Source organism: Anguilla anguilla, chromosome 12 (genome assembly GCF_013347855.1).
Source record: "Anguilla anguilla isolate fAngAng1 chromosome 12, fAngAng1.pri, whole genome shotgun sequence".
Lineage (NCBI taxonomy): Eukaryota > Metazoa > Chordata > Actinopteri > Anguilliformes > Anguillidae > Anguilla > Anguilla anguilla.
Window position 1 is genome coordinate 24970572 of NC_049212.1, and position 11671 is coordinate 24982242.

At 44.6% G+C, this 11671-nt stretch overlaps 1 protein-coding gene across 2 annotated transcripts; it reads left to right on the forward strand.

Annotated features, from left to right (window-relative positions):
- The first annotated feature begins 775 nt into the window (after positions 1–775).
- Positions 776–11458, forward strand: LOC118210421 (dolichyl-diphosphooligosaccharide--protein glycosyltransferase subunit STT3A-like). Of its 2 annotated transcripts, XM_035386602.1 has the most exons (18): positions 776–878; positions 1688–1816; positions 2090–2150; positions 2340–2461; positions 2806–2951; positions 3209–3299; positions 3411–3517; positions 3774–3938; positions 4659–4839; positions 5447–5602; positions 6063–6154; positions 6729–6884; positions 7104–7292; positions 7644–7760; positions 8110–8212; positions 8814–9002; positions 9542–9657; positions 10081–10119. In XM_035386602.1, exons 2-18 carry the CDS (start codon positions 1729–1731, stop codon positions 10117–10119), a joined length of 2118 nt encoding a protein of 705 aa, XP_035242493.1. In that variant the 5' UTR covers positions 776–878; positions 1688–1728. The 2 variants fall into 2 exon arrangements, with proteins under 2 accessions (XP_035242493.1, XP_035242492.1); XM_035386601.1 differs by lacking the exon at positions 776–878 and having other exon boundaries at positions 1729–1816; positions 10081–11458.
- Positions 11459–11671: the final 213 nt, after the last annotated feature.

Sequence of the window (11671 nt, forward strand, 5' to 3'; positions counted from 1 at the left end):
TTAGCCCAAGAAAGAGGTTGTGAGAACAAATGGCATCATGCACACTATACGTCATCTTACGAAGTCATGTGAATGGGATCAAATGAGAAGTCAGATTCCGTAAATGACTATTTGATTCAAAGCTAATTTATATTAAGAACAAATGTGTTTTACATTTTTAATAAAACAATTTACAATTGGCTAAAGTGCAGATTCTCAGCTTTTATTAAAGGGTATGTTTCTACGTTTTGGTTACATCATGCAGAAATTACAGCACTTTTTATACATAGTCCCCCAATTTTTTAAGGTGTTTTTTTTTTTTTTTTGTATTATGTAATAGATCTGATGCGCAGCAGTGGGAAACGATTGTAGCCCCACTATCCCCCCGTAAATTACGCCCTTGCACATTACATTTTTTATATTCATCAGCTTTTTGATGAATATACCTGTAGTAGATAACATATAAAAACGGGTTCCTATCCCCGAATTTCTATTATATTCTATTATATACGGTTTTTTTTTTTTTTTTTTGCTTTCCTGCTAAGATCAAAACTTTGAACATGCCGGCTGTATGTGATCAAATCTCTCCTCCCTCCTAGCGAGGTCGCTGTTGCGCTTCGCTCGTCTGGTCGATTTTATAGACAGACTGGGACACGTCACTACTGATACGACACGAAAAAACTTGACTTTCCCTACAAGTCACGCCTTCATTAGTTTTGACTGTCATCTTAATCGGCGAATAAGGACATACGCAGAGACCGGAGTAGTAGAAAGCAGCCAATAATCGTGCGTTCCGGTCTAATTCGGGTGGGATCTTATTTCTCTCATCGTTCTCAGCTGAAGGCTAGAGTGAGTGGATGTAGCCGGATCTTCGGAAGGGGTTTGAAAGCTGAACGAAGGTACAGTAGCAGAGATAAGAAATTCATTCAGTGAAACATCAATCCCTACAACACATACAGACTAATTTCCCTAACAGAATGCATGTTGCTTGGATTAACTGTTGTCCCGACAGCATGTCTTCAGTACGATTATTAAAGTTCATAAAGAAAGCTCGATATCTGGCTAATTGGTGGTCAACTCGTTTTCTGACTCTAACGTTATCTAGCTGGATAAACATGTTAAACAGACTTAGACTATCTTTATTTTTTTTATAAATGTTTGTATGTGTGATTGAGGGAGTTTGGGCAATTTTGTACCTGAACTCGTTCCATCAAAAGTTTATATCTTGTTAGCCCTATATAAGCAACCCGGTTGGACTAAGATAAATTCACATACTGTTTAGTATTAGTCTGCCAGCATCATCTATACAGAATGAGCAGCAGCATAATATGTTTATAATAGCTGAAACCGAGTTCTAGAGCTAGTGTGCCGCAGCACACCGTTTGAAAACCCCCCATGTCAAAATATGATCGTGGTCTTTAGTTCTGGTCCTGCAGGGCCACAGGGTCTGGCGGTTTTCGTTTCACCTTAAATCCCACAACTTTTATGAAATTGTATTAAAACTGAGCAGATTTGATCACTGTAGTTATAAGAGAATTGTGAACAGTATGGGTTTGATCTTGCATGGCCGCTCTGTTTCATGGGAATGCTTTTACCAGTAGCATTAAACTGTGGCATTGCAGTGATGATTTAAAGAGGAACCAGCCACGCTGTTGCATGTGCTGTGCTGCAGGTAGTTCATGACCATTTCACTCTCCCCGTCTTCCAGGTTCCCACAGTCTGACCTCCCTCCCTCCCCCCCTCGGCAAGATGACCAAGATGGGGCTCCTGCGGCTGTCCTATGAGAAGCAGGACACACTGCTCAAGCTACTCATCCTTTCCATGGCGGCTATACTCTGTTAGTACAGCTCATCCTGCACCACCCTTGCCATGCTACCCCATCTGCCGCATTGTACCATCCCCCTTACCTCTTAACTTACTCCTTAGCTCTTTACTCTCATCCCACTCCTAACAGAAATGACATAAACCCTTCCTGGTCACAGGCTACTGCACAACCCAGCTGCTGTGGTCTTGCAGCTTTAGGACCAGAGGTCTCCTCCTGGGACGTCAAACATAGGATGTGTGGATAGGCTGTGTGTGCGTGAAACTTACACTCATTTCTATGTTGTAGCATTCGCCACACGGCTCTTCTCCGTGTTGAGGTTCGAGAGCGTCATCCACGAGTTTGATCCGTGAGTCGCCTATTCGCTTCTTGGCTTTTTTTGCTGAGAGTATTGTTTTTGACTGTCGTTTGCCAACTGCCAGTTTCAGTATCATTCTACCTATGTTGAAGAAGGCAGTCGTGCACAGATCAGGAAAATCTCAAATTAGAGATTTTTTTGTGTGACAGAACTGATTGGTGTTTGACTGTTTGTTTGAAGGTACTTCAACTATCGCACCACTCGTTTCCTGACTGAGGAGGGCTTCTACAAGTTTCACAACTGGTTTGACGACCGGGCCTGGTACCCACTGGGCAGGATTATTGGTGGCACGATTTACCCAGGTATGAATATAAAGCAGATGTGGTATTAGGAGGCACTTGGACTGCTGAAAGCCAGACATGATGCAGTCCTAGTTGCCCATGGAGGTCTCTGTCTATGTGTGAATGTGTTATACAGGGCTGACTATGACATGTGTATCACCATCTATGGTAATGAATGGTTTGCAGTATGGAGCTGTATGAGGTGAAATACAGTACCCATGGTATAAAGTGTGGCTGAGAGGTAGCCTGTATTACTTTAGTGTAGCAGAGTATATTATATAATATATTATATTAGTTTAACCCATCCCGCATGAGGAAACATATAGTAAGTGTGGTTGAGAGCTCACTTGTGTGTCATCCTCCAGGCCTGATGATCACCTCAGCGGCTCTCTACCACACGCTACACTTCTTCCACATCACCATTGACATCCGCAACGTCTGCGTCTTCCTGGCGCCCCTCTTCTCTTCCTTCACCGGAATTGTGACCTACCTCCTCACCAAAGAGCTCAAGGTGAGGCTGTGCCAGAGCCTTAAACAGTTTCATCTACGTGCAGCTGTCACGCTGATGCTAATGTGCTAAATGGTCACACAACAGAAATTGCATCAAATGACAGAAAAGCAGAAGGTGGATGGGAAAGTCTTGTAGTAACAGCAGGGGGTGCTGAATGCACCATTGACTCTAATGGAATGCAACTACTCAATGTAACTGGAATGGAATATGATTGTTTATGTACTTTGTCTCTCTTCCTTTCTCTCTCTTTCCCTCAGGATGCAGGAGCTGGTCTGCTTGCTGCAGCTATGATTGCGGTGGTTCCTGGATACATATCGCGATCTGTTGCCGGTTCCTATGACAACGAAGGTACTGGGGGGGGGTCTGGTCTCTCCTGCCTATCTTCTGTCACTTTGTAACAGGGGTGGGGTTTGCTCATATTTGCTGAAATCAGGTCCTTACTCCTCTCATCCTCCACAGGCATCGCCATTTTCTGTATGCTGCTCACCTATTACATGTGGATCAAGGCAGTGAAGACGGGTTCCATCTGTTGGTCCTCCATGTGCGCCTTGGCCTACTTCTATATGGTGAGTCACTGGGATCAAAGTTGAAGGGTCAGGAAGAGGCTTCTCTAAAGCAGGGTAACCTTATAGAGCACTATAACACTTCAGCTTCAGCGGCGTAAAGTAATGTGTAGAATTCCTGCTTCCGTAGCCTCTGCTCCACACTGCACTTTGCTTAGTTAGATGTACAGCATCATCATCGTCGTGGATACAGTTGGGGACATGCAGTGCCGTTGCTAAGGAGGCAGCAGTCCAGAGATTTGGTGTGTGTTTTCTGCAGGTGTCCTCGTGGGGAGGGTACGTGTTCCTCATTAACCTGATCCCCCTGCACGTGCTGGTGCTCATGCTGACGGGACGCTTCTCCCACCGCATCTACGTGGCCTACTGCACCGTGTACTGCCTCGGCACCGTGCTCTCCATGCAGATCTCCTTCGTGGGCTTTCAGGTGAGGGCCTGCCAGTCCTGGACAAGTTTCATGCCTCTGCTGTTTAAATGGCTCGGTGTTTCAGTAAATGAAACTTTGCGATACTGCTTGCTTGTGCATACCGAGCTATGCATACCAGTTGGATATACCCAGTTATGATGAATAAATCATTTTAAATTATATAACTTTTAAATGAAACTAGAGTAACACTCGAATGTAACAGTCTGCATAAAGTATGTCCCATATTTTATATGGGACATATGACCGAGATGGTTGACATGTTGGCCGCCAATTGATTTCTCCTAAAACTGCTTAACACTTGAAATATTCTCGCATTACATCCTCTCCTCACGTGTAATTTTCATGTAGATATTTTAGCAGGATAAAGATCCCTAGCTTGCAATTTCACAGTCTGCCACACAGCACATAGGTTTACTGAACATCGGCTGCAGTGAGGGTGCTGTTGAGCTCATAAGGGCAGGTAATGTGGAGTCAGTGTTAGTGGCACATTTCCAAACACTGGATTGCAGTTTTAAAGCCACAGTTGGACAAATTGCAGCCAGAGAAATTATCAGTCGTTTTCTTTTTTTTCAAATGATAAAAGTCTCACAGGCCATTCGGTCTGACGGGCCGCTTGGGCTGATGGAATCACAGTTGGATTTTTAAACGAGATGAGTACTTAGTGTGTTAACCTCCGCGTGCCTTTCTCTCCATCTCTCACTCCTACTCTCTCCCCAACAGCCCGTCCAGTCCTCCGAGCACATGGCGGCCTTTGGGGTGTTCGGCCTGTGCCAGATCCACGCCTTTGTGGATTACCTGCGTAGCAAACTCAACACACAGCAGTTTGAGGTCCTCTTCAAGAGCATCATCTCCCTGGTGGGCTTCGTCCTGCTCTCTGTGGGAGCAGTGCTCATGCTGACCGGTAGGGGGCGCTGACATCACCTTTTATAGCCTGCACTTTTCTCTGCAGCAGTGCGATTTACTTCCTGCTTTTCCTGCCAGGACTATGTGGGTGCGTCCCATTACTGTTTCCACTCCTCACCTCCTTTCATCCGCTCCCCAATTATACTTGTCTCCCACCCGGAAGTATGTGGAAGAAAGGAGAGAACGAGGAGGCATGAAGACCATTGGGATAGCTTATCTGCTTCACTGTCCTCCAATATGATGAAATAGCCCCATCATATCTTTGACTGATGTCGAGCTCACAAATAGCCATAGTCCCATAGCCAATCCACCCAATCCATGAAAAATCCACCCGTGTTGTGTAATAGAGGCTATCCCATCAGGAAAACACTTCACACTTGATCCAATTATAAGGTTATAAGGGCTCTACTCCTGCAGTATTGCACAGGCCTGTGATATATCGATGTCTCGCACGCATACTCAGCCATCCCTTACGGGATAGAAGATAACCAGCAATGCTGAATAGGACAGAATGCATAATCTTGTTATATAACATGTAAAATACTTGAAACAAGAGTAAAAATAATCACCACCATGTTAATAATAAACATGTTAACCCTTATCAGGTAAAATCTCCCCCTGGACGGGTCGGTTCTACTCCCTGCTGGACCCGTCCTACGCCAAGAACAACATCCCCATCATTGCCTCTGTGTCCGAGCACCAGCCCACCACCTGGTCCTCCTACTACTTCGACCTGCAGCTCCTGGTCTTCATGTTTCCTGGTAAGAAGCACCCACAAAATGTTTCCCTGTGACAAGTGCATGCACTGGGCTGGGGCTCCTCGTCACTCGCTGACAAGTTGTAGGCAGAAATGAATGTCAAAACGTGCTGTCTCTTTCAACTTGGACTGGGAATTTAAAAGCACCAATTACGAGAAATGTATTTAAATATATTTATTAAAAATGTATTTAAATAAACATCAGTGTTTCCCCATAGACAACATGGGGCCTGAAATCCAGTGTCTCCTGCAGCATGTTTCATTCACAAATTCAGGCAGGCAAAACTGAAAAAGAAGTAAAATCTTGATTGGTGCAGAATTTTCAGCATAGCGAAAGAGAGTGAACTCGTGGCAGATGGTTTCAGCATGATTACAGACTGCAGAGGCAGACAGTGTGTTCCCATTGGCCAGGAGTGAGCCATGTAGATGTGCGTGTTACTGAAAGCCCTTTCCTGCCTCTGCAGTGGGGCTGTACTACTGCTTCAACAACCTCTCTGACGCACGGATCTTCATCATCATGTACGGAGTCACCAGCATGTATTTCTCGGCTGTCATGGTAAGCGTGTCCACAGGCTTGAGTGCGTTCTCCCTCTTCCTTCCCTGTAGGTGCCAGTGAATTGGCGGGAAAGGAGGGTGGGTCCATGATGGCGTGTATTTTTAGCAGGGGTTTGGTAGGGGAATAAGACCAAGAGAAAAGGCATGTTATGATCCCTTGGCCATCTCCACTGTCAGAACAGGTGATGTTCCATCAGTAACTGAGGTGAATTTGGTAGCGCCCGTGACCTGGCGTGGTCTGATTGTGGTTCTGTGAGTGAAATGACCTCGGCCAAACGCAGCTGTAATACTGCCTTGGACAGCGGTCTGGTGAGCCGATGAGGACCAGATATGGTCAAAATGTCAGCAGAACAAAAGCAGCACTGTGTGGGTATTTTCTTTCTATGCGAGTGACCTGACTTCAGTACTGTGAGTGACCCAAAAGATTCTGTGAGTGACCCGGCTGTGATTCTGTGAGTGACCCCACTGCGGTTCTGTGAGTTATGTGATTTTGATTGTGTGAGTGACCCCACTCCGGTTCTGTGAGTTATGTGACTTTGGCTCCGTGTGACCGGGCTGTGGTTCTGCCTCGGCAGGTGCGTCTCATGCTGGTCCTGGCCCCGGTCATGTGCATCCTGTCAGGCATCGGGGTGTCCCAGGTGCTCACCACCTACATGAAGAACCTGGACGTCAGCCGCCCCGACAAGAAGACCAAGAAGCAGCAGGACTCCACCTACCCCATCAAGAACGAGGTGCGATGCTCTTGCTTAGGACTAATGAAAAAAAAATGTAATCCAAAGGTGATTGATTGAGAACATGTTGGAACCCAAATTACGAAGTATGTTATGGTTCTGAGTGACTGGTTGTGACAGAGTGACGTCTGATTAGTTGGCCATAAACAAGTAACTGCCTGGCCTGACCAGCAGGGGGCGCTGAAGATAACACTGTGCTGAGATGTTTCCTCTGTTCAGGTGGCCAGTGGTATGATTCTGGTCATGGCCTTCTTCCTCATCACCTACACCTTCCATTCCACCTGGGTAACGAGCGAGGCCTACTCCTCCCCCTCCATCGTGCTCTCCGCCCGCGGGGGTGACGGCAGCCGCATCATCTTCGATGACTTCCGAGAGGCCTACTACTGGCTGAGGCATAACACCCCGGAGGTCAGTCAGGTTCACTTCCTGTCCTAAAAGCACCTTCCTTTCACGAACAAGGACACCTGCTTTGAGTTAGTTCAGTGCCTAATGCATCAAGTATCTGCATTAGTTTTGAGATTATTTTTCAGGCATGTTTTGTAGGTGATATTTAGCTACTGCGACAAAATACCAAAAAGTTAATTTCTGTTCTTTGCACACACAGTGTAAAATATAGTGTTTTTGGAGAAAATCCCATTTATAATGCATAATTAAAATGTTTTTCACATCAGCACATATTTATAGTGAACCTGTAGGTATATGCATCTGTGCATGCTGCTGTGATCAGCCATTGCCTGTAACCCATTTCCTGTCTCCCAGGATGCCAAAGTGATGTCTTGGTGGGATTATGGGTACCAGATAACAGCAATGGCCAACCGGACCATCCTGGTGGACAACAACACATGGAACAACACGCATATATCCAGAGTAGGCCAGGTGAGCTGTCTTTCTGAACCATCTTTCATTTTGTCGTGAGTACCATTTAACCCTGCATAGAGCCTACACAAAGTGCTCTTAAACCCTGCATAGGACTTCACTGTAGTGCCCTTAAACCCTGCATAGAACCTCTTTTTAGTGCCCTACCACAGCATGGAGCCTCCATATAGTGCTCTTTAACCCTGCATGGAGCCTCCATATAGTGCTATTTAACTCTGTATAGAGCCTCTATATAAAGGCCTGTGACCCTGCAGAGAACATGTAGTGCCAAACTCTGCACAGGGTCTTCAGGTGAAGTTCTGCTGCACTACTGTCATCTTCATGTGTGTAAGAGACTTTAATGTTCCAGGCCATGGCATCCACTGAAGAAAAGGCCTACGAGATCATGCGTGAGCTGGACGTTGGTTACGTGCTGGTAATCTTCGGGGGATTGACCGGATACTCATCTGACGGTGTGCAGTTAATTATTTGTTTTTGCTCAAACTCCTCCCACTGCCACCAAATATCCAATCACAACCACAGATAACAAAGAATAGTACGATCCAAGTACAGGCATTCTGTAGACTACAGGCCTTGTTCAAAAACCAGTCAGCCTTGGAATTGCTGTTTCTAGATGGTGGCAGCTATCAAAAACAGTATAAAAATAAATACCATATCAAGACTGATAAAATATAAAAATATAAAAAGATGATATAAAACTGGAAGTGAGTGGGTAGTGTTGAGGATGGAGGAGATTTTGATTGTAAGCACAGGACCACCGCAAGGCAGCAAAAAATCCTGCATAATGGTGTACCTTTAAATACAGACTTTGATTATGCTCAGTTTAGTTGATCAGCCGTTATTTCAAGTGAACTTTTAATGTAAATGAGAGATTTTTATTATGAAATTTTATTTAGGATTAATGACATATATTAAAGTGAATAAATGTGACCCTTGTATTTTAAGTCTCAGAAGAATCGATAATGGTCATTTAGGGACAACTTAAATGAGCATGTTCGTGTTTGAGAGGCCTCATCTGTGCGCTGTGCTAACGCGGACCTCCCCCGCCCCCAGACATTAACAAGTTCCTGTGGATGGTCCGTATCGGCGGCAGCACGGACACGGGGCGGCACATCAAGGAGCACGACTACTACACCCCTACCGGAGAGTTCCGCGTGGACCGCGACGGCTCGCCCGTCCTGCTCAACTGCCTCATGTACAAGATGTGCTACTACCGCTTCGGCCAGGTCTACACCGAGGCCAGTGAGTGACTCCACCCCCCTGCCCTTTGCCTCTGTGCTGATGGCTCCGCCCACCCTTCTGCCTGGTACTCCACGGCCGCTCTGCAGGAAATCCCCATTTGATTAGGGTGGATAAAGTCTGCACACAATGCGCAATCCTGTAAAAGCCTGTATTGCTTGAGATGGCTGCATGTAATTGTGCGGCATGAAGAGGGGTGTTATTGATCAGCTGCATCACGTGATGCCCGAGCGGTTGCTCTGTACCTCTGTTCCTTTGCAGTGTGCTGAAGTGGGACTTGGCCGTCTTGATCATTGATGTTATTCTTGCTTGTGTCTTTGGAGATAGTAAAATGCATGTCTTCTGATTGGATGGGAGTGCTGGTGGGAGGGGGGTTTGGTGAAGTTCATGGTGGGTGCAGCTACCATGTGCTGCTGGTCACTGATCGCCAGCCCCATTCAGAAGTACTCGCTTTTGGTGGCTCCGTCCTGTTGTTCTTCATTGAGCCTCACCTCCTATCACGTTCTGCCCTGCTTCGGTCTGACTGGGTCTGTCCATCACAGAGCACCCCCCTGGGTACGACAGGGTGAGAAATGCTGAAATTGGGAATAAGGACTTTGAGCTGGACGTGCTTGAGGAGGCCTATACCACAGAGCACTGGTTGGTCAGGATATACAAGGTGAGGCTTTCCCTCTGTAAGTCTGCTTACCCTCACTCTACACAATGACTCAAAGGACAATGCGACAAAATTAAAACATCAAAAATGTTATTGTGTATCGCACTGGTCCTTGTTTCCCATAACGGTCTTGCTGCAAAGATGTTCTTGGGATCATTGATGTTTACTAGATCTAAGACATTGTTACAAGATTTCTGGGTAAAGAGGCCCTGTTTGTTGTTATTGTATATGGTGATGATGGAGATGCCTTAACCATTTAAAGTCTTTCCAGCCTCTGTGTTCACTTTTGTCTATATTTGGTGACCTGAAATGAAATTAGCTGTTTTTGTTTAACATTCTACATGGTCCCAGACAAACAAACAAAATAAATACTAATGAAAGGTATTGTTCTGTGCTAGTCTCATTCGCTCTCCTCTTTTTCCACAGGTGAAAGACCTGGACAACCGGGGTCTCTCCCGGACCTAAAGTCCCTGCCGTTCCATCCATGCCCCCTTGGGCTCAGCATTAAAGCCCCCCCCCCCCCCCCCCCCCCCCCCCCCCGTGGTCCTCAGATTATGCTGATGGTGATTGTTGAATCATTTTTTTATACTTTAGTTTCAGAATTTGCAGAAAGAGATTGTTTTGCTTTTTTAAAAAATAATAAAAATAAAAAAATTGGGGAGAAAAAAATGGATTTTCAAGTGATATATCACTAGTTTGTATAGGATATATTGTATGGAAGATTTTTTTCCAAATGGATTGTCAGCGAGTGATTTCTGCAGCCTGTCCAAGAGACCAAACTGTTATGACAGAGCTTTGATCTTCTACAAAGCAGTCAAATAAACCAATGGGACAAAATGGGATGAAACATGGTTTACTGTCTTGCATGCTTTGAATTTATTCTGCAAATAACGTACGTGAGGCATATGAGTTTGAAGGAATACTTCACAGTCCTTCTAGAGGTTTGATGCTCCTGAGTATGAGCCCTTAATGTAAGGTTTTAGTAGTTAAAGCTACTGTATTCTAAATGATAAATCCTGGACACTAATGTATAAATTCTCTGATTTCTCTAATGCAGATTTTTTAATTTGATAACCTTGAGAAGGGTGCTTAATTTTAGCAGGATTCTGATGCTAAGGTTGATTGTATTTCCTTTTTGGTTACTGCTGGCATATGAAATTAGCATATTTCCATATTTGTCCTTTATTCCATGATACTGGGTTCAGCAATGTTCAACCATCACGCATTCATTGTTTCCTTTTTTTAAAGCCAAATCTGCTTACACAAGTACAAATCCAGTAACTCTCAAACTAATTCCATTCATCACAGCCAAATCTCAAAATCATCCCTTTCCTTTCTTTTTTTTCCCAAGGCTATTTTGACAAATGATCTGTGGAGTACCAAAGACTCCATGACACTGCCTATAAATAAGTTGCTCTTTTTAACAAATGCACATAGCCTCTGTAAAAACAAGAAATCTACCAGACTTAATGGTATGCCCAACAGATGCCACACAACAGTTGTGTTGCAGAAAAAAACTTGTGCGCTAAGTGTTTGACTACCTGTTTGACTAATGGGAAAGGAGAGGGTGGGTTATTCAGTACATGACTGCTTATGAAGTCATTCTGTTGGCATTTCAAACTGCTTGATGTGTTCATAACTTTTATCCTTTTCAGCGGTGTCATTTGCTTTGTTGTCATTTGTTTTACCTTTGAACTCTTAATTCCAAAAATGTCTTAGTTCCAGGTGTCCATTCTGCAGTTCGGACCAAACTGATTTCACCTGCTGGTCAGCACCTGAATCAATTAAAAATGAAACCACTCTCTACAAGACTCGTTTCTCATACAACTCATTGCAAAAACTGAAAGAATTAGTTGATCAAACTGATTAGACATCCTGGCAAGTGAATAGAGAATGTTTATGCGCAGTGTGCATAGCTGTTTCTGACATGGCCTTGAGGGTAAACCGTCCCTCAAAAAACATTAGAAGTGTCTAACTTAGAATGTAGAATGATTAGCAAAGGGAAATATTTTTACGT